The sequence below is a fragment of the Chiloscyllium punctatum genome, chromosome 18, assembly GCF_047496795.1.
Source record: "Chiloscyllium punctatum isolate Juve2018m chromosome 18, sChiPun1.3, whole genome shotgun sequence".
Classification (NCBI taxonomy): Eukaryota; Metazoa; Chordata; class Chondrichthyes; order Orectolobiformes; family Hemiscylliidae; genus Chiloscyllium; species Chiloscyllium punctatum.
In genome coordinates, this window is record NC_092756.1 from 100632089 (window position 1) to 100659759 (window position 27671).

The following is a 27671-nucleotide window of genomic DNA, read 5'->3' on the forward strand; positions in this document are numbered from 1 at the left end:
AGGATGTGGGCTGGCTGCTGAATCACAGGGTATTATGCTGTTGGTCACTGGGTGAATATGATGGGGGGAGGTTACAATGGTGTAGATCAGTCTGTTCCCCTGGAGATCAGACTGAAGTATTGAATGTTCCGTCAGAGACCAGACCACAATGAAACCAAGAGAAGCAAAACAGACAGTCAGTCTGAAACAATGACATTTATCAAAGATCCTGTTGTGTGGGACAGATCGTTGTGACCAGGGATTCTAGCCTGTGTCTCTCACTATCCATTGTCCCGACTTGTGAACCTCACTCAATATCCTCCAACCTGTCCAAACAAACACAGAGTAGACAACAGCGAAATAATTCAACATAATCAATCAGTTAGACAGCTGAAACCAACATTACAGACCCTGAAGTGGTCTCCTTATCAGAAAGAGAGCATGTTAAGGACAGTAAACACAGATTTAATAACAATCCTAAAGGAAATTGGATAAATTCTTGAAAATAAATGGTCAGGACTCTGGGGAAGCAGCAGGGAGTGGGATTATCAAAGAGCTGGCAGTTACACAATGGGCCAAAAGGCCTCTTTAGGACCTGTCTGGTTCTGAGGTTCCTCACCTGGTCTTTGCGATCATGGTCTTGATTTTCTGCAATGTTCTTTCCTTCTCCTGCAGCTGCTCTGGGCTAAGGGGAGTCCCAGGGTCTGTATCGATGTATCGGGAGGTGATGATTACCTTACTGGGATTACACTGTAAGGAAATTAACTCGTTATTAACTCACAGGCCCAATTGGACGTGAAGTTACAACAACGGTGGAAGAGTCTGAAAGGGTTCATACCCATAAGAGCTGGATTTTACATCAGCAGTGTGTGACAGCGAGACAGACACATTGTTGTTCAGAGGGACACAGCGAAAGTGGGGGTGGGAGGGGGAAGAGATTAGGAGAGGTCCAGAGGGGAAGTCGGTGGGTGATTGGGTGAGAGAGCTGGGGGGGGCGGGCAGCAGGGGGGAGTATAGAGGGATACAGAGTGCGACAGGGTGTACTGGCTGCTGCCCCTCCCCCAGGGCCCTCTTCCCTCCTCACCAAGGGGATTGGGAGGGTGGGGATTTCCCTGTGTCCGATATCCCTATCCCCACCACCAGACTCAGGCATCTACGGGAATAGCACACAAAGTCTATGTGATGATGTCAGCACTTCGAATGCGTGTTTCCTAATGAACACGCGTGTGCAGTTACCCACACTGTCACTTAAATTCAACAAATACATCTGGAATTAAATCTGGTCTAAACATTAACCATATTGTCAAAAAAACCCCATCTGGTTCAGTAATGCTTTTAGAGAAGGAAATCTGCTTTCCTTACCTGGTCTGGCCGACATGTGGTTCCAATCCCACAGTAATGTTGCTGACAGAACTATCCTCTGGGGCAATAAGAGATGCCCATCTACACTGAGGTGGGCATTTAGCATCACCCAGCATGACTAAGCTGGACTGTCTATCAGATCAATGTAACTGGGACCTCATCATTATCCGACAACAAACTAAATCTTGTTTAAGACCACAGTCTCTACAAAACAGACTCCCAGGTGGATTTTGTCCATCAACAAAAGACCAACTGCATCTTGTCAACTCCAACCAGGACAGGCAACAAATCTACCAAAGAGCTCCTCTGCCCTGGTGAGGCTTCATCCTGTGATATCAATTGTTCACACTCACACCATATCCATTCGCACTCATCCCCTCCATCTCAGTCCCACCCACTCCCTCTCCCAACCAGATCCTCCACCTCTTTCTCACAATCACCATTTCTCTCTCCCACCTATGTTCTCCCACTGACAGTTCCTTTGTGGCTGGGGTTCTAACCTTTCATGAAGTCAGTTTTCAGATGTTCTGTGGCATACTTCTTGCTCGGTGCTTAATCATGGTATCTACTGTTCTGTTACCGAGATCCACAAATCCCAGGACTCTGGTGTCAAAACCCTGCTACCATCAATCCCTAAATGTGACCCTGTCCCTCTTTCTGGTCAGAGTAACTCACATGAAGACAGACTCTTTAGAAAAGCAGGAAGGAGCCTGGCAATCTGGAGATGCTCACCTCTTTTCTGACAATGCGATTATTTTTTGGGGTTTGGTTTTCAGCTGTTGTTCTTGGCGATGATAATGTCATCATCAATGTACTTGATGCAGTCACATTTGAAGTTTCAGGTATCTCTGACGCAGTCGTTGGTTTGACCAGACTATTCCAGGTGTTTCTGGGTTGGGATCGAGAGGCCACCATGTTGGTAGTCACCGGTCTATTGGCCAGGAGGTTCACGGAGTTGCGTTTCAATATCCTTGGAGAGGCCTCTCTCTGACAAATTAACAAACAAGGTCTGAATGTAAACTCAACCATACTCCCTCTTCATCTTCAGCTTCAAACAACACGTTGACCTTATTCTGGATCTTCCAAATCCAGTTGGAAAACACACATAAAGTACTATATTGTGGATGCTGGAAATCTGAAACAAACACAGAATGCTACAGGAGCTCAGCAAAACGAGCAGCCTTTGTGGAGAGAAACAGAGTTAATGTCTCAAGTCTGGTTCAAATCTTCTTCAGTACTGCTAAGTAAAGGACTGAGCTTTATCCCTTTATGTCTTCATCTCAATGAATTTAGGGCACAGCATGACATTGAATTGATCTACTGTTACTTTTACTCTGCGCCTACTTCTTTGGGCAGGAGTCCTCTCTACTCTCCATGTACCCTTTCATCCATCTCCAATACTTGTCTCCACCTGAACTCCCTCCTAATGGCCTCTTAACTGCCCTTGGTCTCTTCATTGAGAATTGTCAACTTGATATCAACTACCTTCATTTTTCTGCTTCCCTTACCCACTCCAACCTCTTTCTCTCTGGACTTCCTGCACGCTGTTCTGTCAGGTCTTTGCCTGACTATTATCAAACCTGTGGACAAAGCTGATGCTGTTGTCATCTGGTGAGTCGACCTCTAGCTTATAGAGGCTGAGCGACAAGCCTCAGACAGTTCCCCCTATCCCCACCTCGACTATGTTACATCACTGAACAGTAGATTGTTGATTCCAGAACTGTCACTGACCTCATCTCCTCCAGAGATCTTCCCTCCACATCTTCCCATCTCATTGTTCCCTCAGCTCACAAAGTCTGTTTCTAATGGACTCGAAACATTAACTCTGCTTTCTTTCTACAGAGGCTGCCAAACCTGAAGAGTTTTGCCAGTAATTTCTGTTTTGGATCTCCAGCATCTGCAATTCTTTGTTTAATGTCAGCCTGCTTCTACCTTCTCCCAAAATGAACAAAGGGCATTGTCAGACCCAACATCTTAGACTCTTCCTGCCCCACTGAACTTAATTCTTCATATCTTGCCTTTTTAAAAATCTTTCCACATTCAGTCTCTTCCCACTAACTCTTCCTGCCCCACTGAACTTAATTCTTCATATCTTGCCTTTTTAAAAATCTTTCCACATTCAGTCTCTTCCCACTTACTCTTCCTGCCCCACTGAACTTAATTCCTGGATTTTTGCCTGCATTCTCATCTCACCTCTCCTTGTTTGTTCTCTCTCCAGAATTCAGAATTCACCTGATGATTTACATTAGATTGACACATTCCAGTTTCCTGGCCCCAGCTACCTCTCCTTCAGCAAGTGCAATCCCTCGTCATTCCCATTCCTCATCGGAATGGTCTGAAGATTCTCCAAAAAAAAACAGCAGTTCTGGAGAAGAGTTACACCAGACTCAAAACATGGAACTGTCTCTCTCTCTCTCTCTCTACGGTTCCTGTTGGAGTTTCTCCAGCACATTATGTTTGTTGTGAGACATACACAAGTCATTATTGTGAACAAGTTTCTCTATGTCAATCTGGTCAAACACTAAACCATTAAAAACAATCCTGGGACTTTACAAACACGTGGAGAAATTATTGACCATTCTACAGTAGCTCCAGTTACAGAGTGATAGAGATGGGAAGGTGAATTAAGCAGATCAGCTGACGTGGTCCAGTTCAAAGACTGAACAGTACAAAAGTGACCACACATCAGTGACTGGCAGCAGGAAGAATGCCATGGGCTGGAGAGTTGTTTATTTTGGCTGTTATTCACTAACTGTCCCAAATTGAGTTATTTTCTAAAGATTTACTGAAGAGACAAACCAAGTTTGATCTGCTCAATTCAGAGAGGTCTCCCTGATACTGTGATGCTCCTCTGAGCGAGAGTGTTAACCCAGGGGACACTCACCATTAGGGAGGACACAGTCAATCGCCTTTGGGATGGAGCAGCAGAGCTACGCCGTTCCTGGAGATGTGCTTCCTGGTGTCTCTTCATTCTCTCCATCTGCTCCTCCGCACTCATCTTCCCTTTTCTGTTTGGGCCAACTGTCGAGGTACATTGTCCCTGGAGACACAAAGACAGAGTGTTCCTCCTCAGGCTCTATGCTCTCCCTCTCATCAATGCTCTGATCTTTCACATTATTCCGGAGTGGAGTCTCCGTTGGGAAAAGGAAGCTAACTCTATACAGGAAGCGAAAGCCATTCGATTGGAGAGAGTGGGCCAGGGCACCATGGACTAGGAAAACCAGGAAAACTGGGAAAGGGCTTGGGATCAGATTGATCCAAATCTCTCTGGACAAGCAGAAACTGATATACAGCATGGCCCCCTTACACCCCACCCAATCCCTGACCCACCCCTCATGCTCACACCCCCATCCATCCCTCCCACCCCTTATGTCCCCATACACCAACCCACACAGAGCCACTCACACACACACACATAGACACACACACACACACACTCACAGACACACACACACAGACAGACACACACAGACAGACACACACAGACAGACACACACAGACAGACACACACACACACACACACACACACAGACACACACAGACACACACAGACACACAGACACACAGACACACTCACACACACACAGACAGACACACACACTCACACACACACACACACACAGACACACACACATTCACACACACACACACACAGACACACACACACAGACACACACAGACACACACACACACACACACAGACACAGACACACACACACACAGACACAGACACAGACACACAGACACAGACACAGACACAGACACACACACACACACACACAGACACACACACACACACACACAGACACACACACACAGACACACACACACAGACACACACACACACACAGACACACACACACACATAGACACACACACATAGACACACACACGAATCCAAAGGAAAGTTCAGGAAGTTTAAATTTCCAGGTCTCCCACTCCCTGGGCCCTTCGGAAACCTTCTTGGTTTTTGGAGTAACAGCGCTGACTCGGATAGTTCCTCTGGAAAACATCTCAAATAACCCCTGGGCAAGTGATCCATCAATCACTGCCTCACCACCACCTCCCCCTCCCTCCTCCATCTCCGCCAGCTGCCCCCACCTTGACCCTTGAAATCAGGTTCCCAGACCCTGACCTGGAGATGGAGCTAGTGAGGCCATTGCTGGAAGGTTGGTAGCCAATGGGCCCTGATTCCATTTGGAACTGACCTGGGGGGGAGGACTGGGCTGTTTTAACCCCACGATGTATCGAGAGATGCTCCAAAGGGCAGTGGGAACATAATCTACGGGAACGTGGGAGAGGGGTTTGGGATGTGGGGAAAGGTTACCTTATGGTATCCATTATTAGTTGCTGGATCATGTTGAATGTCCGTTTTCCTCTCTCCCAGTGTTTGTTTCTGTTCTCTATGCAATGGATGAGGTGATGCAGCAGATTCACTGTGATTAGAGTTGTTAAACAGATCACAATCTACCTCTCGGGGCAAGGGTGGCCTCTCAGGGACATGGTCCGGAGTCTGCAGGGTAAGGCACAACATAAAGAAATGGAATTCAGCTGAACAAGACCCGGCTTCTCACAATATCCAGCCTCTCCCCAACTCCCTCAACATCACAAATGCACCTTCAGTCTTCTCAGCTCCATCAGGAAACCCTGGTGTTAATGTCCAATTATCCACAACAAAGGTGATAATCCACAGAGTCCCTTGGAGCCATGTGTTTGATTCACTCACCTGCCCATGGGTAGGGCACTGCCCACATGTTGGAGCTGAGTGTGGGGACAGTGGAGACACAGTTTGTGGGGACATTCGGTGTAGCTCAGGAGGCTGTTGCCAGGCAGGGTGAGCTGTCAGTGAGATCACTGCAGAGGGAAGGGAAAACACAAAGAAATGGCTTCAAGCAGGAGAAACACAAACACTGTTCCCACAACATTCAGCAGAGCCCACCGCCAACAGAGGAAGAACAGGCACAGGGCGAACACGAGGGGAATTCACACTTCGGATTCAGTACCGTAGGATCACAGTGCTATTGGTCCTACAACAAAGTAGATGCCATGAACTATGAGTTCTTTAGGATATTATAAGAATGCATATAGGGTCTATAGGAGGTGACTATTGCCAACAGTCTATTCATATAACAGTACATGTGGGACCCATACCCCAGTGAGAGTCAGTGTGTGTGTGGGACTGTACCCCAGTGAGAGTCAGTGTGTGTGGGACTGCACCTCAGTGAGAGTCAGTGTGTGTGGGACTGTACCTCAGTGAGAGTCAGTGTGTGTGTGGGACTGTACCCCAGTGAGAGTCAGTGTGTGTGGGACTGCACCTCAGTGAGAGTCAGTGTGTGTGGGACTGTACCTCAGTGAGAGTCAGTGTGTGTGTGGGACTGTACCTCAGTGAGAGTCAGTGTGTGTGGGACAGTACCCCAGTGAGAGTCAGTGTGTGTGTGGGACTGTACCTCAGTGAGAGTCAGTGTGTGTGGGACTGTACCTCGGTGAGAGTCAGTGTGTGTGGGACTGTACCTCGGTGAGAGTCAGTGTGTATGTGTGAGACTGCACCTCGGTGAGAGTCAGTGTGTGTGGGACTGTACCCCAGTGAGAGTCAGTGTGTGTGGGACTGTACCTCAGTGAGGGTCAGTGTGTGTGGGACTGTACCCAAGTAGGAGTCAGTGTGTGTGTGGGACTGTATCCCAGTGAGAGTCAGTGTGTGTATGGGACTGTACCTCTGTGAGAGTCAGTGTGTATGTGTGAGACTGTACCCCAGTGAGAGTCAGTGTGTGTGGGACTGTACCGCAGTGAGAGTCAGTGTGTGTGTGAGACTGTACCTCAGTGAGAGTCAGTGTGTCTGGGAGTGTATCCCAGTGAGAGTCAGTGTGTGTGTTTGACTGTACCCCAGTGAGAGTCAGTGTGTGTGTGGGACTGTACCTCAGTGAGAGTCAGTGTGTGTGGGACTGTACCCCAGTGAGAGTCAGTGTGTGTGGGACAGTACCCCAGTGAGAGTCAGTGTGTGTGTGGGACTGTATCCCAGTGAGAGTCAGTGTATGTGTGGGACTGTACCTCAGTGAGAGTCAGTGTATGTGAGACTGCACCTCGGTGAGAGTCAGTGTGTGTGGGACTGTACCCCAGTGAGAGTCAGTGTGTGTGGGATTGTACCCCAGTGAGAGTCAGTGTGTGTGTGAGACTGTACCTCAGTGAGAGTCAGTGTGTCTGGGAGTGTATCCCAGTGAAAGTTAGTGTGTGTATTTGACTGTACCCCAGTGAGAGTCAGTGTGTGTGGGACTGTACCTCAGTGAGAGTCAGTGTGTGTGGGACTGTACCCCAGTGAGAGTCAGTGTGTGTGTGTGAGACTGCACCTTGGTGAGAGTCAGTGTGTGTGGGACTGTACCCCAGTGAGAGTCAGTGTGTGTGTGTGAGACTGCACCTTGGTGAGAGTCAGTGTGTGTGGGACTGTAGCCCAGTGAGAGTCAGTGTGTGTGTGTGAGACTGCACCTTGGTGAGAGTCAGTGTGTGTGGGACTGTACCCCAGTGACAGTCAGTGTGTGTGTGTGAGACTGCACCTTGGTGAGAGTCAGTGTGTGTGGGACTGTACCCCAGTGAGAGTCAGTGTGTCTGGGAGTGTATCCCAGTGAAAGTCAGTGTGTGTGTTTGACTGTATCCCAGTGAGGGTCAGTGTGTATGGGACTGTACCCAAGTGAGAGTCAGTGTGTGCAGGATCTGTACCCCAGTGAGAGTCAGTGTGTGTGTGTGGGGACTGTACCCCAGTGAGAGTCAGTGTGTGTGTGTGGGACTGTATCCCAGTGAGGGTCAGTGTGTGTGGGACTGTACCCCAGTGAGAGTCAGTGTGTGTGTGTGGGACTGTATCCCAGTGAGGGTCAGTGTGTGTGGGAGTGTACCCCAGTGAAGATCAGTATGTGTGGGACTGTATCCCAGTGAGAGTCAGTGTGTGTGTGGGACTGTATCCCAGTGAGGGTCAGTGTGTGTGTGGGACTGTACCTCAGTGAGAGTCAGTGTGTGTGGGACTGTACCCCAGTGAGAGTCAGTGTGTGTGGGACTGTATCCCAGTGAAAGTCAGTGTGTGTGTTTGACTGTATCCCAGTGAGGGTCAGTGTGTATGGGACTGTACCCAAGTGAGAGTCAGTGTGTGCAGGATCTGTACCCCAGTGAGAGTCAGTGTGTGTGTGTGGGACTGTACCCCAGTGAGAGTCAGTGTGTGTGTGTGGGACTGTACCCCAGTGAGAGTCAGTGTGTGTGTGTGGGACTGTACCCCAGTGAGAGTCAGTGTGTGTGTGTGGGACTGTATCCCAGTGAGGGTCAGTGTGTGTGGGACTGTATCCCAGTGAGGGTCAGTGTGTGTGGGACGGTACCCCAGTGAGAGTCAGTGTGGATGAAAGTCAGTAACCATTGAACTGTGTTTAGGGGTATATTACAGAGAATCAATCACAGCCGCAGTCAGGATCAGGAATGGTCAGGTCCAGTCACTATGTCAGACTGGGTCTGGGTGGCTCAGTTTCTGGTCAATCTGTTGTTGAGTGAGTCTGTACTCAGTGTTGGCACCTTCTTACCTGGCTGTGGGTCTGACTCAATTGCAGCTTGGAATCTCGTCCTGTTGCTGCTGAGTCCTGCAAAGACATCATCGATCATCCAGAGATCCCTCCGTGCCTCACCCTGTTCCTGATGGATTAAAACCAAAATGAGGATTGCATTGGCTGCGGTTACTCTCCCAAACAACCAATCACAAGACAGGACAGCAAAACACTCTCGACGGATCCTTTCGAATCAACCAATTAGCTTTTCAATTCCAATCCACCAATCACACTTCTCGGTTTCAGAACAATCAACAAAAGTTATCCACTTCAATCATCCAATCACGATCAGAACACACTGCTTCACCTCTGCTGAGCAAATGACATTTTGTTTGTGTAACCATCTGTTACATTGTGTGTGAGACTGAGTTGAGTGAGTGTGTGAGTGTAAGAGAGAGCGTGTGTGTGAGTCTGAGTGAGTGAGTGTAAGAGAGACCGTGTGTGTGAGTGAGTGTGTGAGAGTGTAAGAGAGAGCGTGTGTGTGTGTGAGTGAGTGTGTGAGAGTGTAAGAGAGAGCGTGTGTGTGAGTGAGTGTGTGAGAGTGTAAGAAGAGAGCGTGTGTGTGTGTGTGAGTGAGTGTGTGAGAGTGTAAGAGAGAGCGTGTGTGTGTGTGAGTGAGAGTGAGTATGCGAGAGGCAGGGTGAGTGTGAGACTGAAGGTGAGTGAGTGAGTGTGTGAGTGTAAGAGAGAGTGTGTTTGAGTGAGTGAGAGTGAGTGTGAGACGCGAGTGAGTGAGGGGGTAAGTGAGGGGGAGGGTGAGTGAGGGTGAGGGGTCAGGTGAGGGGTTGGGGAGGGGGAGGGGGTGAGTGATTGGGGAGGGGAGTGAGTGAATGAGGGTTTGTGAAAGGGAGGGTCAATCCCAGGGGTTTGGGGAAGGGGGGAGAGTGAGGTGTCTAGTGCAGGTTTTGATTTGACACTGACAGCAGTGAGTTGCTGGGGTACCTGTGGACAGGTATTTGCAGTGCCCAGCTCTCTGCTCACTCGGAGTCTCTGCAGCTCAGTCTCCAGCATCTTGTACTGACTCCAACATTGTTCCATCTCCTGTCTCAGAACAGAAATAACACTCAGTAACTTTAACATCAGGTTTGGGAGGCGTGTAACTGACCACCCACAACAGACTGAGCACCTCCTGACAAACTAAAGGAGATCTCCATGGGGGGAATGGGTCAGGAAAGGGCTGTGGGATAAACCCTCTGGGGGGTTCACGATGAGGGGTGCTGGCAGACAGCTGTGGTTACTGGGGTCCTCCTTTCTCTGCCCCTGGACTCACCTGGACACCCGAGGGTCTGGTTTCATGGTCTCTGTTTCTGCCGTGGGGGGGGGGGGGGGGGGGGGAGGGAGAGACAGAGACTGAGACTCACACTCTGACCTTCGGCTGTGACCCCTGTTCCGGGGGTTGGGGGGTGTTGGGACGAGGATCACAGGCTGGAATCTCCTGACCCTGTCTGGGAGAGAGCACACTCAGACAGGAAGACCACAATCCCAATTCCCAACAATAACTGGTGCATTGGGGATTGCTGCCTGGTTCCAGTGTCACCTGAACAGTCAGCTGGAGAACAGCGTTCAGGGCTGTAGCTCTCCCACACTGGGGAGGTTTGGGCAGCTATCGCTGGTGGGGACTATTGTACTCCCTCAACACGAGCTCCTTTTACATTTTGAGATGATTGCGAAGAGCTACAACTGTCTGGAAAGATGGTTTCAGTTTCAGTTTCCGCTCTCTGTCTGATGGTGCCCCACCCTGGAGGAGCAAGTCACTGTGTTCCCCAAGACCTTGGACCAGTAACATTCACCAGATCAGTTACATTGAGTGGATCAGTAACATTGACCGGACCAGTTACATTGACTGACCAGTAACATTGAGTGGACCAGTAACATTGACCGGGACCAGTTACATTGAGTGGACCAGTAACATTGACCGGACCAGTTACATTGAGTGGACCAGTAACATTGACCGGACCAGTTACATTGAGGTGGACCAGTTACATTGAGTGGACCAGTTACATTGAGTGGACCAGTAACATTGACCGGACCAGTTACATTGAGTGGACCAGTAACATTGACCGGACCAGTTTACATTGAGTGGACCAGTAACATTCACCAGATCAGTTACATTGAGTGGATCAGTAACATTGACCGGACCAGTTACATTGACTGGACCAGTAACATTGAGTGGACCAGTAACATTGACCGGACCAGTTACATTGAGTGGACCAGTAACATTGACCGGACCAGTTACATTGAGTGGACCAGTAACATTCACCAGATCAGTTACATTGACCGGACCAGTAACATTGACTGGACCAGTTACATTGCTGTTGGGACCGGAGATCAATTACAATCTGTCCCAGGAGCAGGTTTTAAAATCTCAAAGTGGGAACAGGGCTGGAACTGAGGGAGTGGGATTTGAACAAAGGATTGTCTCAGGCTGACAGCAAGAAGCTCAGAGTTCGAATCTTATCCCCTTCCTGAAACTCTCCTCCTGGTTCTGCAAGTGATTACCGCGGAGAGATCACAGAGTCTGCCTCGGATCTGGATCAGATCTTCCTGAAGAAGCTTCTGTTGGAACGTTAACTGTTCCACAACACCTGGGTGTCTCTCAAAAATCCATCATCTGGCAACGTGTCTCCTCCCAAACACCTTCCAGTTTCTCCTGGGGAAAGACCAGCAGGAATCTCAGCAACATTCCATACCGAGTGAGGTCAGTCTGCACAAACCAAGCTCTCCCCCCCTCCTCTCTCCCCTCCCCCTCCCCCCCCTCCCCCCAGAGCACACCCCCACACACTCCCATCCCCCCACCCAGAGACCCCGACTGTCTCCTCTCCCCCTCCCCCTCCCCCTCCCCCCTCCCCCCAGAGCACACCCCCACAGACTCCCATCCCCCACCCAGAGACCCCGACTGTCTCCTCTCCCCTCCCCCTCCCCTCCCCCTCCTGTTCCAGTTTCTCCCTGTGTACTCTGTCTGGACTCCACATAAGCTCTCTCTGTTACCTCATCATAACATTTTTGCAAATTAGTTACACACAATTTTCCCACAACAAATTAATTATGGACAGCTTTAATTAACTTGCATTTCCCCAAGTTATTATTGTTTGGAGAAGTGCCCCACCCTCACTGCCATTAAGCTGCCCAGCCTGGAGATACCAGGTTCAGGTTTACCACCTTTTCTGGGTGAGGGCGGAATGTCTGTAACTCTCCACTTCTTCATTTCCTCCTCCCCTCCGCCCCTCCTCCCCTTTGACCCTCCACCCCTCCTCCCCTCCGCCCCTCCTCCCCTTCGCCCCTCCCCTCCACCCCTCCACCCCTCCGCCCTCCGCCCCTCCTCCCCCTCCGCCCCGCCTCCCCCGCTCCTCCCCCCCTCCGCCCCTCCTCCCCCCCTCCGCCCCTCCTCCCCCGCTCCTCCCCCCCCCTCCGCCCCTCCTCCCCTCCGCCCCTCCTCCCCCCCCCTCCTCCCCTCCTCCACTCTGCACCTCCTCCCCTCCGCCCCGCCTCCCCCGCTCCTCCCCCCCCTCCGCCCCTCCTCCCCTCCGCCCCTCCTCCCCCCCCTCCTCCCCTCCTCCCCTTTGACCCTCCACCCCTCCTCCCCTCCGCCCTCCTCCCCTTCGCCACTCCTCCCCTTTGACCCTCCACCCCTCCTCCCCTCCGCCCCTCCTCCCCTCCGCCCCTCCTCCCCTTCGCCCCTCCACCCCTCCACCCCTCCTCCCCTCCGCCCCTCCTCCCCTCCGCCCCTCCTCCCCTCCGCCCCTCCTCCACTCTGCACCTCCTCCCCTCCTCCCCCTTCACCCACACGTCCCTCTGCCCCTCCACCCCTCCGCCCCTCCTCCCCCTTCGCCCCTCCACTCCTCCTCCCCTCCACCCCTCCTCCCCTTCGCCCCTCCACCCCTCCGCCCCTCCACCCCTCCTCCCCTCCTCCCCTCCATCCCTTCGCCCCTCCTCCCCTCGGCCCCTCCGCCCCTTCACCCACACGTCCCTCTGCCCCTCCTCCCCTCCATCCCTTCGCCCCTCCTCCCCTCGGCCCCTCCGCCCCATCACCCACACGTCCCCTCCTCCCCTCCTCCCCTCCTCCCCTCCATCCCTCCTCCCCTCCTCCCCTCCTCCCCTCCTCCCCCCCCTCCTCCTCCCCTCCTCCCCTCTTCCCCCCCTCCTCCTACCCTCCTCCCCTCCTCCCCTCCTCCCCCCCTCCTCCTCCCCCTCCCCCTCCTCCTCCCCTCCGCCCCTCCTCCCCTCCACCCCTCCTCCCCTCCGCCCCTCCTCCCCTCCGCCCCTCCTCCCCTTCGCCCCTCCTCCCCTCCTCCCCTCCTCCCCTCCGCCCCCTCCTCCCCTTCGCCCCTCCTCCCCTCCTCCCCTCCTCCCCTTCGCCCATCCTCCCCTCCATCCCTTCTCCCCTCCTCCCCTCCGCCCCTTCGCCCCTTCGCCCCTCCTCCCCTCCTCCCCTCCACCCCTCCTCCCCTCCGCCCCTTCTCCCCTCCACCCCTCCGCCCCCTCTGCCCCTCCGCCCCCATCTCCCCTCCTCCCCTCCGCCCCTCCTCCCCTCCGCCCCTCCTCCCCTCTGCCCCTCCTCCCCTCTGCCCCTCCTCCCCTCCGCCCCTCCATCCCTTCGCCCCTCCATCCCTTCGCCCCTCCTCCCCTCCTCCCCTCCGCCCCTCCTCCCCTTCGCCCCTCCTCCCCTCCTCCCCTCCGCCCCTCCTCCCCTCCGCCCCTCCTCCCCTCCACCCCTCCACCCTCCTCCCCTCCACCCCTCCTCCCCTCCTCCCCTCCTCCCCTCCACCCCTCCTCCCCCTCTCGCCCATCCTCCCCTTCGCCCCTCCTCCCCTCCTCCCCTCTGCCCATCCTCCCCTCCTCCCCTCTGCCCATCCTCCCCTCCTCCCCTCTGCCCATCCTCCCCTCCTCCCCTCCTCCCCTCTGCCCATCTGCCCATCCTCCCCTTCGCCCCTCCTCCATCCTCCCCTCCTCCCCTCCTCCCCTCTGCCCATCTGCCCCTCCTCCCCTCCTCCCCTCCTCCCCTTCGCCCCTCCTCCCCTTCGCCCCTCCTCCCCTCCTCCCCTCCTCCCCTCTGCCCCTCCTCCCCTTCGCCCCTCCTCCCCTCCTCCCCTCCTCCCCTCTGCCCATCCTCCCCTCCTCCCCTCCTCCCCTCTGCCCATCTGCCCATCCTCCCCTCCTCCCCTCCGCTTCTCCTCCCCTCCTCCCCTCTGCCCATCTGCCCATCCTCCCCTCCTCCCCTCCGCTTCTCCTCCCCTCCGCCCCTCCTCCCCTCCTCCACCCCTCCTCCCCTCCTCCCCTCTGCCCTGTTCGACAATTCCCATTCTCATTTCCTTCAATGTTATTGGATGCATCCAATTATCCAGGAGACTTCTTCACTTTTCCTACAAATAGCCTGTCCATCATCTCCTCCTTATCAATTGTACATTTATTGATTCGTTCATGGGGCATGGGTTTTGTATTCATTGCCTGTCCCTAGTTGCCCCCTTGGTGCTGAGCTGTCCATGTGCTGCGGGTTGACCCACAACAGTGCCCTTAGGCTGGCAATTCCAGGATTTTAACCCAGCAACAGTGAAGGAACAGCGATATATTTCCAAGTCAGGATGGTGAGGAGCTCGGAGGGGAACCTGCAGGGGGTGGTGTTCCCATGTATCTACTGTCCTTGTCCTTCTCGATGGAAGTGGTCGTGGGTTTGGAAGGTGTTGTCTGAGGATCTTTGGGGTGAGTTTCTACAGTGCATCTTGTAGATAGTAGCAGCAGTCTGTACTGAGTGTCAGTGTTAGAGGGAGTGGATGTGGCGCCAATCAAGCGCAGGCTGCTTTGCCCTGGATGGTGTCGAGCTTCTTGTGTGTTGTTGGACCTGCACCCATCCAGGGCAAATGGGGAGTATTCCATCACACTCCTGACTTGTGCCTTGTAGATGGTGGATGGGCTTTGGGGGAGTCAGGTAGTTAGTTACTGGCTGCAGGATTCCCAGCCTCTGACCTGCTCTTGGAGCCACTGTGTTTATGTGACTGGGTCAAGGGTCACCCCCAGAGTCTTGATAGCGGGGGATTCAGTGATGGTTAGATTGTCTCTTGTCGGTGCTGGTGATTGCCTGGCATTTCTGTGGTGCGAATGTCACTTGTCAGCCCAAGCCTGGATATTCATTTGAACATGGACTGCTTCAGTATCTGAGGAGCTGCAAATGTCACTGAACATTGTGCAATCAATCATCAATGAACACCCCCACTTCTGACCTTATGATAGAGGGAAGGTCATTGATGAAGCAGCTGAAGATGGTTGGGCCTAGGACAGTACTCTGAGGGACTCCTGCAGAGATGTCCTGGAGCAGACATGACTGACCAACAGCCACCACCATCTCCCTATGTGTCAGGAATGACTCCAACCAGTGGAGAACCTGCTTCTTGATACCCATTGATCCCAGTTTTCCGAGGGTTCCTTGATGTCAAGGCTGTCCCTCTCCCCTCCCCTCTGGAATACAGCTCTTTGTCCATGTTTGAACCAAGGCTGTAATGAGGTCAGGAGCTGAGTGACCCTGGCAGAACACAAACTGGGCATCACTGAGCAGGTTATTGCTGAGCAGGTGCTTCTTGGTAGCACTGTTGATGTCACCTTCCATCACTTTACTGATGATCGAGAGTAGACTGATGGGTTGGTAATTGACCGGATTGAATTTGTCCTGTTTTTTATGTACAGGACATACCTGGGCAATTTTCCACATTGTTGTGTAGATGCCAGTGTTGTAACTGTCCTGGAACAGCTTGGCTAGGGGAGCGGCAAGTTCTGGAACACAGGTCTACTGTACTATTGCCAGAATGTTGTCAGGGCCCATAGCCTTTGCAGTATCCAGTATCCCCAACTGTTTCTTGATTTACTTGGAGATATTCGAATTGGCTGAAGACTGGCATCTGTAACACTGAGAACCACGAGAACCACTGCAGGAGGCCGAGATGCATCATTCACTCGGCACTTTTGGCTGAAGATTGCTGTGAAAGCTTCAGCCTTCTCTTTTGCACTGATATGTTGGGCTCTTCCATTATTGAGGATGAGAGTATTTGTGGAGCCTCCTTCTCCAGTGAGTTGTTTTATTGTCCATCATCATTCATGATTGGACATGCCAGGACTGCAGAGCTTAGATCGCATCCATTAGTTGTGGGATCACTTAGATCTGTCTAACACCTGCTGCTTATGCTGTTTGGCAAGTCATCCTGTTTGGGGGCTTCACCAGGTTGACCCCTCATCTTCAGGGATTCCTGGTGCTGCTCCTGGTAAACCATCCCGTACTCTCCAGTGAACTGGGGCTGATCTCTGTTTCATATGTTGAGTGTTGATCTCTTTTTGAAGATGGTCCATGGTTCAGCTACTGTTTATCCTGTTAACCTTTGGCATCTAGTCTGTCCTGCCCAACTCTGTTCTTTCCCCATCAAAGTCAGGTTTTCCCCATTTAACTCTTCTCCCTCTGGATTGTTCTTTTCTCCTGTTTCATAGTCAGTCTCAACCTTATAATTTATCGATAACCGTCCCGTAAACGTTCCCCCATTGACTCTTGAACATGTGGCCCCATGCACCAGGTACGGCAGAGCCTTCTTTCTCATTGGATGGACACATCCTGCTGCAGAAAATATTCCTGAGCTCACTCTGGGAACTCTCCATCCCCTCTCCCTTCCCACAACTGCTTTTTTAGTCTATATTTTGAATAATTAAAGTTCCCCATTTTAGCCACTCACCAACGTTTGCAACTCTTTGTATTTCCTTTGTAAATTTGTTCTGCTCCCTCCTGCCCACTGCAGGGTAATTGATGGACTGCATCGAGTGACGAAATCTCTCCTTTCTGTTCCTTGATCCCCCTGGGGACACTGTCTTTCTCCAGCACAGCAATGCTCCCCTTAATCAATACCTCCTTTTCCTTCCTCTCCCATCCATTCCCAGCTCCTGGAATCCAGGAGCATTTAACAACCCTAACCCTGTTCTTCTCTGAGCCAGGTCTCTGTTATAACTCCAGCAACACATTCCACATGACAATCTGTGCCTGAAACACACTGTAATGCACCGTGACCTAATTTAGATTTCATTTCTTTCTTCTTTATTCTGACCCCACCTTGAAACTTACTCTTCCCTATTCTGCTGCAATCTATTGTTCCCAGTATTTTGTCTACTTTGTTATTACTCCTTGATATTATTTCTCTCTGATATTATCACTCTCTGATATTATTACTCTCATATTATCGCAGACTGATATTATTACTCTGAATTTATTACTCTCTGATAATATTGCTCTCAGATATTATCACTCTCTGATATTATTACTCTCTGATACTGTCGCTCTCTGATACTATCGCTCTTTGATACTATTGCTGTCTGATATTATTGCTTTCTGGTATTACCTCCTGGCTCACAGACCTTTGCTGAGTTAGTTTAAACCTTTCCTGATTGTCTTCACAAAACTTTCTGCGGAGATCTCAGTGCTAGTAGATGGGTACATATGGGCCCATCTCCCTGAGAGTCAATCTCTGTAAGCTAGCCATCAAAAACCCTCCATCCTATAACCATCTTCCCAGCCCACAGCCATCTGCTTTGTCTTCCTATTTCCATACTCACTTGCAGCTCCAGCTAGGACGACGATGAGGTCCAATGTGCACATGTCCTCCCTAGCTCCCTATATTGTCTCTGCAGGACCAGGACCATTTTTTGCATAATAATGTGGACCATGAACACTGACTATTCACCCTCCCTCTCAGGCAGCTGCTCAGGGACCTCCTTAACCCCCTTACCCGTAGCCCCCCTTCCTGACCCCCAGTTTATTCTCCTCCTGTGCCAGAGTTTGCTCCTGCAGCCTGTCTGAGTATCACAGTGACATCCTTCAGTGAGTCAAAGAGTTTCATTGCTCAGGGGCATTCCCAGAAACCAGTCAGTCTTAGCAGGTAGGGAGGGGTCAGAGGGTCAGATGAGGGGTGGAGACAGAAGGAGGAGGGTTAGATTAACACAGAGGTGAGGGTTTACGTGGGAACTGAACAGTGATCAGCAGAAACCTTCTCTGATTGGAGTTGAGTTGCTTCATTGACTAGTGCCTGGAGCATCCGGTCCTGCCCACACAGCCTTGTCAACAGGAGCTGCAGGTAGAAGGAGGAACATCATCAGATACATCCAACAGGCTGGAGAAGCTCCCTCAAATGTCAGAACTCCCCAGTTACTCCTGTACTGTCCCCGTCCTGGGAGTGTTTGATGGGGACAGTGTAGAGGGAGCTTTACTCTTTGTCTCACCCCGTGCTGTCCCTGTCCTGGGAGTGTTTGATGGGGACAGTGTAGAGGGAGCTTTACTCTTTGTCTAACCCCGTGCTGTCCCTGTCCTGGGAGTGTGTGAATCTGTTAATACGTCTTGCTGCTAAGGACTTTTTTGTGAAAATCAGAGCAATAATTAAAGCTACGACTTACATCAACTGGTGTTTCGGTCATTTTGACAGGTTCTAGAGTGTATTCCCTGTGGACCTGGAAGAGAAAGTTCCTGTCAGTTTCTCACAGTGAGCTCAGTCCAGGGGCTGTGTATTTCTCCACAAACTGGGGGACGGTGAGTGAGCAGGGGAGAGATATGTGACTGGAGCCAGCATCCAGGACCCCCCAAAAAAATGCTCTGGGAATAAGGGTTTAAGGGTTCAAAACCCAAGACAGAAAGTGGTGGAATTTAGATATCACAAATAACTTTGGAATTGAAAGCTAGTAGTCTGTAGTGACAACCATCAGCAATTGTAAAAACTCCATCTCGTTCACTAATGCCCGTTAGGGATGGAAATCTGCCATCCTTACCCAGTCTGGGCAGTCCTGCTGACTCTTATCCCCCTGTTTCACCACTGCTTTCCTCTCTTCCTTCTCTTCTCTTGTTTTTGTTCACTCACGGGGATGCAGCATCACTGGCTGGGTCCAGCAGTTATTACCCCGTCCCTAGTTGCCCCCTTGAGAAGGTGGGGGTGAGCTGCCTTCTTGAATCGCTGCAGTCCATGTGCTGTGGGTTGACCCACAATGCCCTTAGGGAGGGAATTCCAGGATTTTGACCCAATGACAGTGAAGGAATAGCGAGATATTTCCAAGTCAGGATGGTGAGTGGCTTGCAGGGGAACTTGTTCCCATGTATCTGCTGCCCTTGTCCTTCTAGATGGAAGTGGTCGTGGGTTTGGAAGGTGCTGTCTGAGCACACTTGGTGAATTTCTGCAGTGCATCTTGTAGATGGTACACACTGCTGCTGCTGAACGATGGAGGGAGGGGATGTTTGTGGATGTGGTGCCAATCAAGTGGGGGCTGCTTTATCTTGGATGGTGTTAAACTTTTTGAGTGTTGTAGGAGCTACACCTACTTGTCCCTTTCTCGTTACAATCTCCCTCTTTCCTTCTGCCTCTGTTGCTCCATCTCTCTCCCCCTCCTCATTCCCTCTCACTTCCTTTACCTTTCCCCATATCCTCCCCCCTCACCCCCTGCTGGGGCAACAGGTTTCAGGATGATACTTACTGATGAACTGGTGGATAATCTCTTGACAACCAGGCCCTGGGGACTGGGGCTAGTTCCTGGGGTAGATGGAGGACGAGGGGGGAGTCGTGTGAAAGTGGAGCCAATTCCCTGTGATAGAAAAAACAGAAAGCTCAAAGAAGGATCCTCAAATCCAAAACAAACCACCAGCCTTTCCCGTAGTCTCATCATCCCTTGTTTTTCTGGTGTCGTCACCATCCCTTCACCCTTCACCTACCAGCACCATTTCACCATCAACCCCTGTCCAAACCTTCCCCCCCCCCCCCCCCCACTCCCCATCCAACCCTCACACAGTCCCCAGGCCCAACCTGTGTTTTCACAGTCCCCAAGCCCAGCCTGTGTTTACACAGTCCCCAGGCCCAGCCTGTGTTTACACAGTCCCCAGGCCCAGCCTGTGTTTACACAGTCCCTATGTCCAGCCTGTGTTTACACAGTCCCCATGTCCAGCCTGTGTTTACACAGTCCCCATGTCCAGCCTGTATTTACACCATCCCCAGGCCCAGTATGTGTTTACACAGCCCACCCAGCCCAGCCTGTGTTTACACAGTCCCCAGGCCCAGCCTGTGTTTACACAGTCCCCAGGCCCAGCCTGTGTTTACACAGTCCCTATGTCCAGCCTGTGTTTACACAGTCCCTATGTCCAGCCTGTGTTTACACAGTCCCCATGTCCAGCCTGTATTTACACCATCCCCAGGCCCAGTATGTGTTTACACAGCCCACCCAGTCCAGCCTGTGTTTATACAGTTCCCTGGTCCAACCTGTGTTTACACAGTCCCTGTGTCCAGCTTGTGTTTATACAGCCCCCAGGTCCAGCCTGTTTTTACACAGCCCCGATCCAACCTGTGTTTACACAGTCCCCAGGCCCAGCCTGTGTTTACACAGTCCCCAAGCCCAGCCTGTGTTTACACAGTCCCCATGTCCAGCCTGTGTTTACACAGTCCCCAAGCCCAGCCTGTATTTACACAGTCCCTATGTCCAGCCTGTGTTTACACAGTCCCCATGTCCAGCCTGTATTTACACCATCCCCAGGCCCAGTATGTGTTTACACAGCCCACCCAGTCCAGCCTGTGTTTATACAGTTCCCTGGTCCAACCTGTGTTTACACAGTCCCTGTGTCCAGCTTGTGTTTATACAGCCCCCAGGTCCAGCCTGTTTTTACACAGCCCCGATCCAACCTGTGTTTACACAGTCCCCAGGCCCAGCCTGTGTTTATGCAGTCCCCAGGCCCAGCCTGTGTTTATGCAGTCCCCAGGCCCAGCCTGTGTTTGCACGGTCCCCAGCCCCAGCCTGTATTTATGCAGTCCCCAGGTCCAGCCTGTGTTTATGCAGTCGCCAGGCCCAACCTGTGTTTACACGGTCTGCAGACCCAGCCTGTATTTACACGGTTCCTAGGTCCAGCCTGTGTTTACACTGTCCCCTGGCCCAGCCTGTATTTATTCAGTCCCTGGTTGCCAATTTCCTGGTCACCTCTGCACACAGGCCCCTACCTCCCCAGTTGATAGTAATTTGCTAATTTAATTCAGAATGATGCTGTTGTTTGAACTCACCGATTTTCTCGCGAGGCTGCGAGCTCTGTCAGTTCGAGAGGAATGAAATGGAGAGAGTGGAAAACATCGACTTTGGCAGATGAAATGGTCCTTAATTTGTGAGAGACAGACAGGAGGAGGCGAAGGAGGTGGAGGATCGAGGGAGCGATACAGAGAGAGTCATATAAAGAGAGGTGAGAGGAGAGATAGAGAGAGGCCGAGAGAGGAAGAGAGGAGCTATAGTTTATTCTTCTTAATACAAATAAGTTGAGACAATTGTCTAAACATCTTACGCAATCATGAAAATTTGTTCATTATTTTATACGTTACCCATGTGCTACGTTTGCTGACAGGGGTTTCATGGTGTTCTTTGCCAGGCAGGACAGTTAATCTCTCAACTGGTGTGTGAGGCCTGTTATTTCTGGAGTATCGACTGGGTAATGTCACACTCGAACCCTCAAGATGTAGCTCCTCTCGAGGTATCACTGTCATCCTTTCAAACGGTGTTGAGGATCTTTCCCGTCTCCTGAGTGGACTCTGAGCTTTGTTTAAGAAGAAACTGTAATGTTCCTCTGAGGGCAGGATGTCAAATTGATCGGAAGGAGTTTGTGGCCTTGAGTATGACCGGCTGAGTGTTTGTGCTCGGGCCCGTGCTGAGATGTGATATTCTCCAGGCTGCTCCTCTGTTGGGAGCAGGCTAATGCTCACTGGCAAACTGCGAGGCCCCATGAACTGTCCTGGAATCGGAAGGTAGCTACTTCTCACAACAGGAGCTGTCTGTGGGGTCGGGAGGATATCAATCCTTCCAACGGGAGTGTGAGGTCTGCTCAATGTCCTGCTGCTCCTCGGGGGTAAGGCCATATCTTCTTGGGATCTCTCTGAGGGAGACTGGGTCCTTTGTGAAGATCTTGGGAATGGGACAGGGGGTTTTCCAGAGATTGGGGAACTCTGTGACGCTGGGGCCTTGTCCATTGGCCTCTGGGAAGTTCTCTCAAGTGGAGTTTCATTACAATGGCGGCTGTGTAGACCCTCCATGAGGATCACATATTGATCATCCGGAGTGTGTGACCTTCTGAGAACATGGTATCTTGGAGTGTCTGATGTCACAGGTAGGGAGTTGGAACGCAGTGATCTGATGGATCTGCTGCTGATCAGGTCTGGGCTGTTGGATGGGAGGACTGAGCTCTGTTGGAACCTGAGCGGTGAATCAGATTCAGGTTGCAATCCCTTGCCCTGTTCCTCGTTGAGATAGTGTCCCCTGGGGCTTTGCTGCCTGACCCCTGAACCAAGACTGACCGTGATGGAGTGGTCCTCAAGGAGCTGCGAGTCACCAGGGTAACCGTCAGCGAGGTGTTCATACGCAGGGCCACACCGGGTCTTCATTATATAAGGCCTGGTACAAAATCAAACCATACAGCACTATCTGTTAGGAACTATCATTGATCTCCACTCACAGCACAACGTTTATTCACATTGCGACAGATCTCACCATAAACTGTCCCTCCGTTCCAATGCTCCAGGGAGCACAGGATGCTCAAGGTTAATACTCACCTGGCAGCAGTGAAGACAACACATTGACACTCAATGCCATTGGATCATCACCCAGAGTGATGCCCCCTGCTGGTGAGTGAGAAACAGCCTGGTGGAGGCCATTCTGCCCCTCGATCCTACCCTGACATTCAACACCATCATGGCTTTTCTCTCCTGATAATTATTGTATTTATTTATCCTCCTGCTTTTGACCCTTGATTGTTTAGTAATTTTGAAATGTTCTTAAGTGTCTTTGTCTGTGAAAACTAATGCAAAGTATTTATTTAAATTTTATTTATTTAAATTTATTTAAATTGAAAGTATTTATTTAAATCCTCTGCCATTCCCTGGTTATCGTTATTCTTTTCCTGCTTTTGTTCCCTAAGGGCCCGGTGTCCATTTTCACCCACGTTTCCTGTTCCTGTTTTTAAAGAAACTCTGACTCTCCTTTACCATATTATTCGTGAATATACCCTCAAAGTTTATAATCTCTCGATTATTTCTCAGTTGATTTTCCTTGTTTTTTAAAAACCTCCCCAGTTCTCTGGTTTATCACCGATCTTTTGATTTGATGCTATCCTTAATTTCGGAGATAACTGTGATCAGGTTGTTTTGCTGATGTTTAATATCTGAGGCGGTCCATCCTGTCAGATCGGGAGCAGGAGTGTCAGACGGAAATTGGTAATCTGTTGAGATTGTGACAGGATAATGAGTGAACTCGGAAACCCAGCTTCAGGTCAAACCTTTGACGTGCAATTGCCAAGAATCACCCCCACTCATTCCATGACCCTCCATCTCTCCCCTTTCCCCCTCATTCCATGACCCTCCATCTCTCCCCTTTCCCCCTCATTCCCTGACCCTCCATCTCTCCCCTTTCCCCCTCATTCCGTGACTCTCCATCTCTCCCCTTTCCCACTCATTCCATGGCCCTCCATCTCTCCATCTTCCCCCTCATTCCTTGACCCTCCATCTCTCCCCTTTCCCCTCATTCCTTGACCCTCCATCTCTCCCCTTTCCCCCTCATTCCCTGACCCTCCATCTCTCCCCTTTCCCCTCATTCCCTGACCCTCCATCTCTCCCCTTTCCCCTCATTCCTTGACCCTCCATCTCTCCCTTTCCCCCTCATTCCTTGACCCTCCATCTCTCCCCTTTCCCACTCATTCCATGGCCCTCCATCTCTCCCCTTTCCCCCTCATTCCATGACCCTCCACCTCTCCATCTTCCCTCTCATTCTCTGACCCTCCCACCCCCAGACACCTTATCTGCTGATGGATCAATCCTGATGGAGTGGGGGAAGGTTAGATTTGAGCCCTCATGATGCCTGTGTCCATTCTCTGAGGGGGAACAGGGGAGGTATTTCTGGTGATACATTCCTGATTTCTAGAGTAGGGGTGAAAGCTGAGAGCTCTGTGAGATTTCCACCCCCCACTCCCCACCCCTCCCCACCCCTCACCCCCCACTTCCAAGGACAGTGTTTGGGTTACACTGGTCAGTGACTGTCAGCTCTTCATGGTCCCAAGTTAAAGGTCACCTCCTGCTGTCCATATCTCACTCAGATAATCCCAGATTAAAAATTATCTCAAAAAACAGATACATCTCAGCACCATGTAGCAGCTCAGATTAATGAAGCACTTTTGGTGTTTTTGCAAGGTTTGTGAAGGTTTGTAGCTCAGGTTGAGGTTTAGGGTGTAGGTTTGCTCGCTGAGCTGTAGGTTTGTAGGTTTATCTGCTTGTCAAACACAGCCAGAAACCCTAACCACCTTACTATACATCAAAGAAGTTCCAGAAATGACAGCCAGACAACTAAGACCCCTCGGAATCCTAGTAGCACACAAACCCACCAACATTCTCAAACAAAAACTAACAAACTTAAAAGACCCAGTACAACCCATGGACAAAACCAACGTCATCTACAAAATTCCATGCAAGGATTGCCACAAACACTATGTAGGACAAACAGGAAGGAAGTTAGCCACCAGGATACACGAACACCAGCTAGCCACAGAAAGACACGACCCTCTCTCCCTCGTAGCCCTACACACGGATGAAAAAAAACACCATTTCGACTGGGACAACACATCTATCCTAGGACAGGCTAAGCAAAGACATGCCAGAGAATTCCTGGAGGCCTGGCACTCCAACCACAACGCCATAAACAAACACATAGATCTAGATACCATCTATCAACCCCTCAGAAAACAAACAGGAAATGACATCACCACAAACCCCAGGAACCCCATCCAGGACAAACATATAAATAGAAAGCAGGAGACAACAGCTTCGCTTCACTTGGAGGTCGCCACTGATGATGTTACCTAGCCAGGTAATGAAACGTCTGGATATTAAACCTACAGCTCAGCGAGCAAACCTACACCGTAAACTTTTGGTGTATTTTCAAAACAACCACAGGATCAGCTGCTAAGACCAACATCTCATTTTCCCATGTGTGGCAATCTGGAGATCACTAAAGCTGATTGGACAGCATTTCCCCATTACTAGGTCTACAGATGGGAGAACCTCTCATTGGACATTTAGTTATCACAGGATCACTCCAAATCTGTCATTCATCAATCACTGTCAACGCAGCTTATAGTTTCATCATCAATCATCAATTAGAACAAAAGAAAATAATACCCTCCGACAGTGTGGCACTCCCTCAGCACTGACCCTCCGACAGTGTGGCACTCCCTCAGCACTGACCCTCCGACCGTGCGGCACTCCCTCAGCACTGACCCTCCGACCGTGCGGCACTCCCTCAGCACTGACCCTCCGACCGTGCGGCACTCCCTCAGCACTGACCCTCCGACCGTGCGGCACTCCCTCAGCACTGACCCTCCGACAGCGCGGTGCTCCCTCAGCACTGACCCTCCGACAGTGCGGCACTCCCTCAGCACTGACCCTCCGACAGTGCGGGGTTCCCTCAGCACTGACCCTCCGACAGTGCGGCACTCCCACAGCACTGACCCTCTGAGAGTGCAGCACTCCCTCAGCACTGACCCTCCGAAGGTGCACACTCCCTCAGCACTGACCCTCCGACAGTGCGGCACTCCCTCAGCACCGACCATCCGACAGTGCCCACTCCCTCAGCACTGACCCTCTGACAGTTCCCTGCTCTCTCAGCACTGACCCTCCGACCGTGCAGCACTCCCTCAGCACTGACCCTCCGACTGTATGGCACTCCCTCAGCACTGACCCTCCAACAGTGTGGCACTCCCTCAGCACTGACCCTCCGACAGTACGACACTCCCTCAGCACTGACCCTCCGACAGTGCCCACTCCCTCAGCACTGACCCTCCAACAGTGTGGCGCTCCCTCAGTAGTGCGTTGGGTGGCTGGGTCTATATTTTCTGTGACTTGAAGCCATGATGTTTGGATTGTGAGGTGTAGTGCTCCTCATGAAGCTGATGTGACCCTGTCTCTGAAATGACATTCCTAAAGCTGGGATTGCGTTTCCATCTGTCACCTGCAACCTCTAACCTTTGGTCATCTCTGTGCAATATTTGAGCTGGGAATGGGGTGGCCGCGGGGGGTGGGGGGGGTGGGGAGATGGGGTGGCTGGGTGGGGGAATGGGGTTGGTGAGGGGGTTGGTTGGGGTGGATGGGGTGGCCGAGGGGTGGGGTGGGATGACCGGGGTGGGGGGATGGGGTGTGTGAGGGGGGGATGTGGTGGCCAAGGGGGTGGGGGAGAATGGGGTGGCCGGGGTTGGGGGGGGGATGGGGTGGTCGTGTGGGGGAATGGGATTGGTGAGGGGGGGTGGGGTGGTTGGGGTGGTCGGGGTGGTCGGAGGGGGGGGGGGAGGAATAGGGTGGCCGAGGGGGAGGTAGGGTTGCTGTGTACAAAGTTCTGAGGGTAACAGGTAAGAGAATCTGGGGAGAAATGTTTCCTGTTCACAGAGTGGGATTGATGACCAGGGGCACTGTTTTACTGTCAGGAATAGGAAGGTTGGAGAGAATTTGAGGAAAACATTTTTTGCCAGAGGGTGGTGAGAATCTGTAACTGACTGTCTGTGAGGGTGGGAGAGAGGGGCACCTTTGAAGAACTATTGAGATGATCATTTGAAGAGAGAGCACAGAAGGTCAAGAGCTGGGCAATGGGAATCAGATTGACAGATATTTGATGGTTGGTATGAACACAATGGGCTGAAGGGTCCCTTTCTGTGCTGGAAAAACTCTCTGCAATATTACTTACTGGTCTTGCTGGGCCTCAGGGAGTTTCTCTTTCTGTGAGAGAACCCACTCCTCAATGTGAGACAGAGGAGCCCTCAGCTCTGGATCCAGGTGGTCATCCCCAGGCCTGGATAACCCATCGAGTGGTAGGCCCATGTCCTGGAGTCCGCTGGTGGGAGTGGGGGGAGGGACGGCATGTACCTGGGGGGGTGGGCTATGCTGCAGCTTCCTCTCACTCAGGGATCCCAGCTGCTGCCTTGGGCCTGAGAACACAGCCACTTCCAGGGACTCAGAGCTGTGTCTGTTTTCCTGGTCCCGGAGCAAGCTGCTGTTTGTAAAATCTTCAAAGCTGTAATATCGTTGTTCCTGAGGAAGACGCTTTGAGGTGATGCTGTAAAAAACAAACAAAAATGTCAAGAAACTTGTGGTGAGTCAGACACAACGGTTCACATCGAAATCCTGGGCACGCTCAGATGGTAAACCACAATCTGTTACCCGATAGAACCAGATACTGAGGAAGGGAAGGCAGTGAACAGCTGCCTGTCTCCATCCCTGGCCCCTCCAGCCAGGCCTAGTCCCAGAGTCAGAGAGACCTACAGCTCAGAAACAAAACCCTTTCAGACCATCACATCTGCACCAGTCACAAACAACGCCCTGACTATTGGAATCCCATCTCCTAGCCTTGGCATTGTAAGTACATGTCTAAACACTTCTGCCTCTCCCACCCTCTCGGCCGGGGGTTCCAGATTCCCACCACCATCTGGGTGAAATGATTTTCCCACATTCCCCCTCGAAACCTCTTGTCCTTTCCCTTAGACCTAGACCCTGGTCACTAATGCCTCCAGCAAGGTGAAGAGTTTCTTCCTGTCTAGCTGCGAGTGCCTGCCCAGCACATCCTGCTTTTGTTAACTTTAAACTGCAAACATCTTCACACCGGCCATTGTCCTGATCCCCATTCCAACCATCCAACAATTCCAACAGTGAGAAGACAGAGTGCCGTGTTAGCATTCATTTCGAGAGGGCTCCAATCCAAGAGGCATGA

General features: G+C 51.6%; 1 protein-coding gene across 1 annotated transcript in view; it reads right to left on the minus strand.

Moving 5' to 3' along the window:
* The window catches only part of LOC140489428 (pleckstrin homology domain-containing family A member 7-like), a 93797-nt gene that overhangs the window by 55540 nt on the left and 10586 nt on the right, over positions 1–27671 (minus strand). The window contains 15 exon segments of the mRNA XM_072588976.1: positions 599–729; positions 2074–2328; positions 4226–4381; positions 5669–5854; positions 6068–6195; positions 8892–9000; positions 9855–9953; positions 11412–11513; positions 11515–11562; positions 17921–18001; positions 18324–18377; positions 19389–19496; positions 20954–21043; positions 21263–22325; positions 26652–27020. Of these exon segments, the coding sequence (XP_072445077.1) occupies positions 599–729; positions 2074–2328; positions 4226–4381; positions 5669–5854; positions 6068–6195; positions 8892–9000; positions 9855–9953; positions 11412–11513; positions 11515–11562; positions 17921–18001; positions 18324–18377; positions 19389–19496; positions 20954–21043; positions 21263–22325; positions 26652–27020 (2979 nt within the window).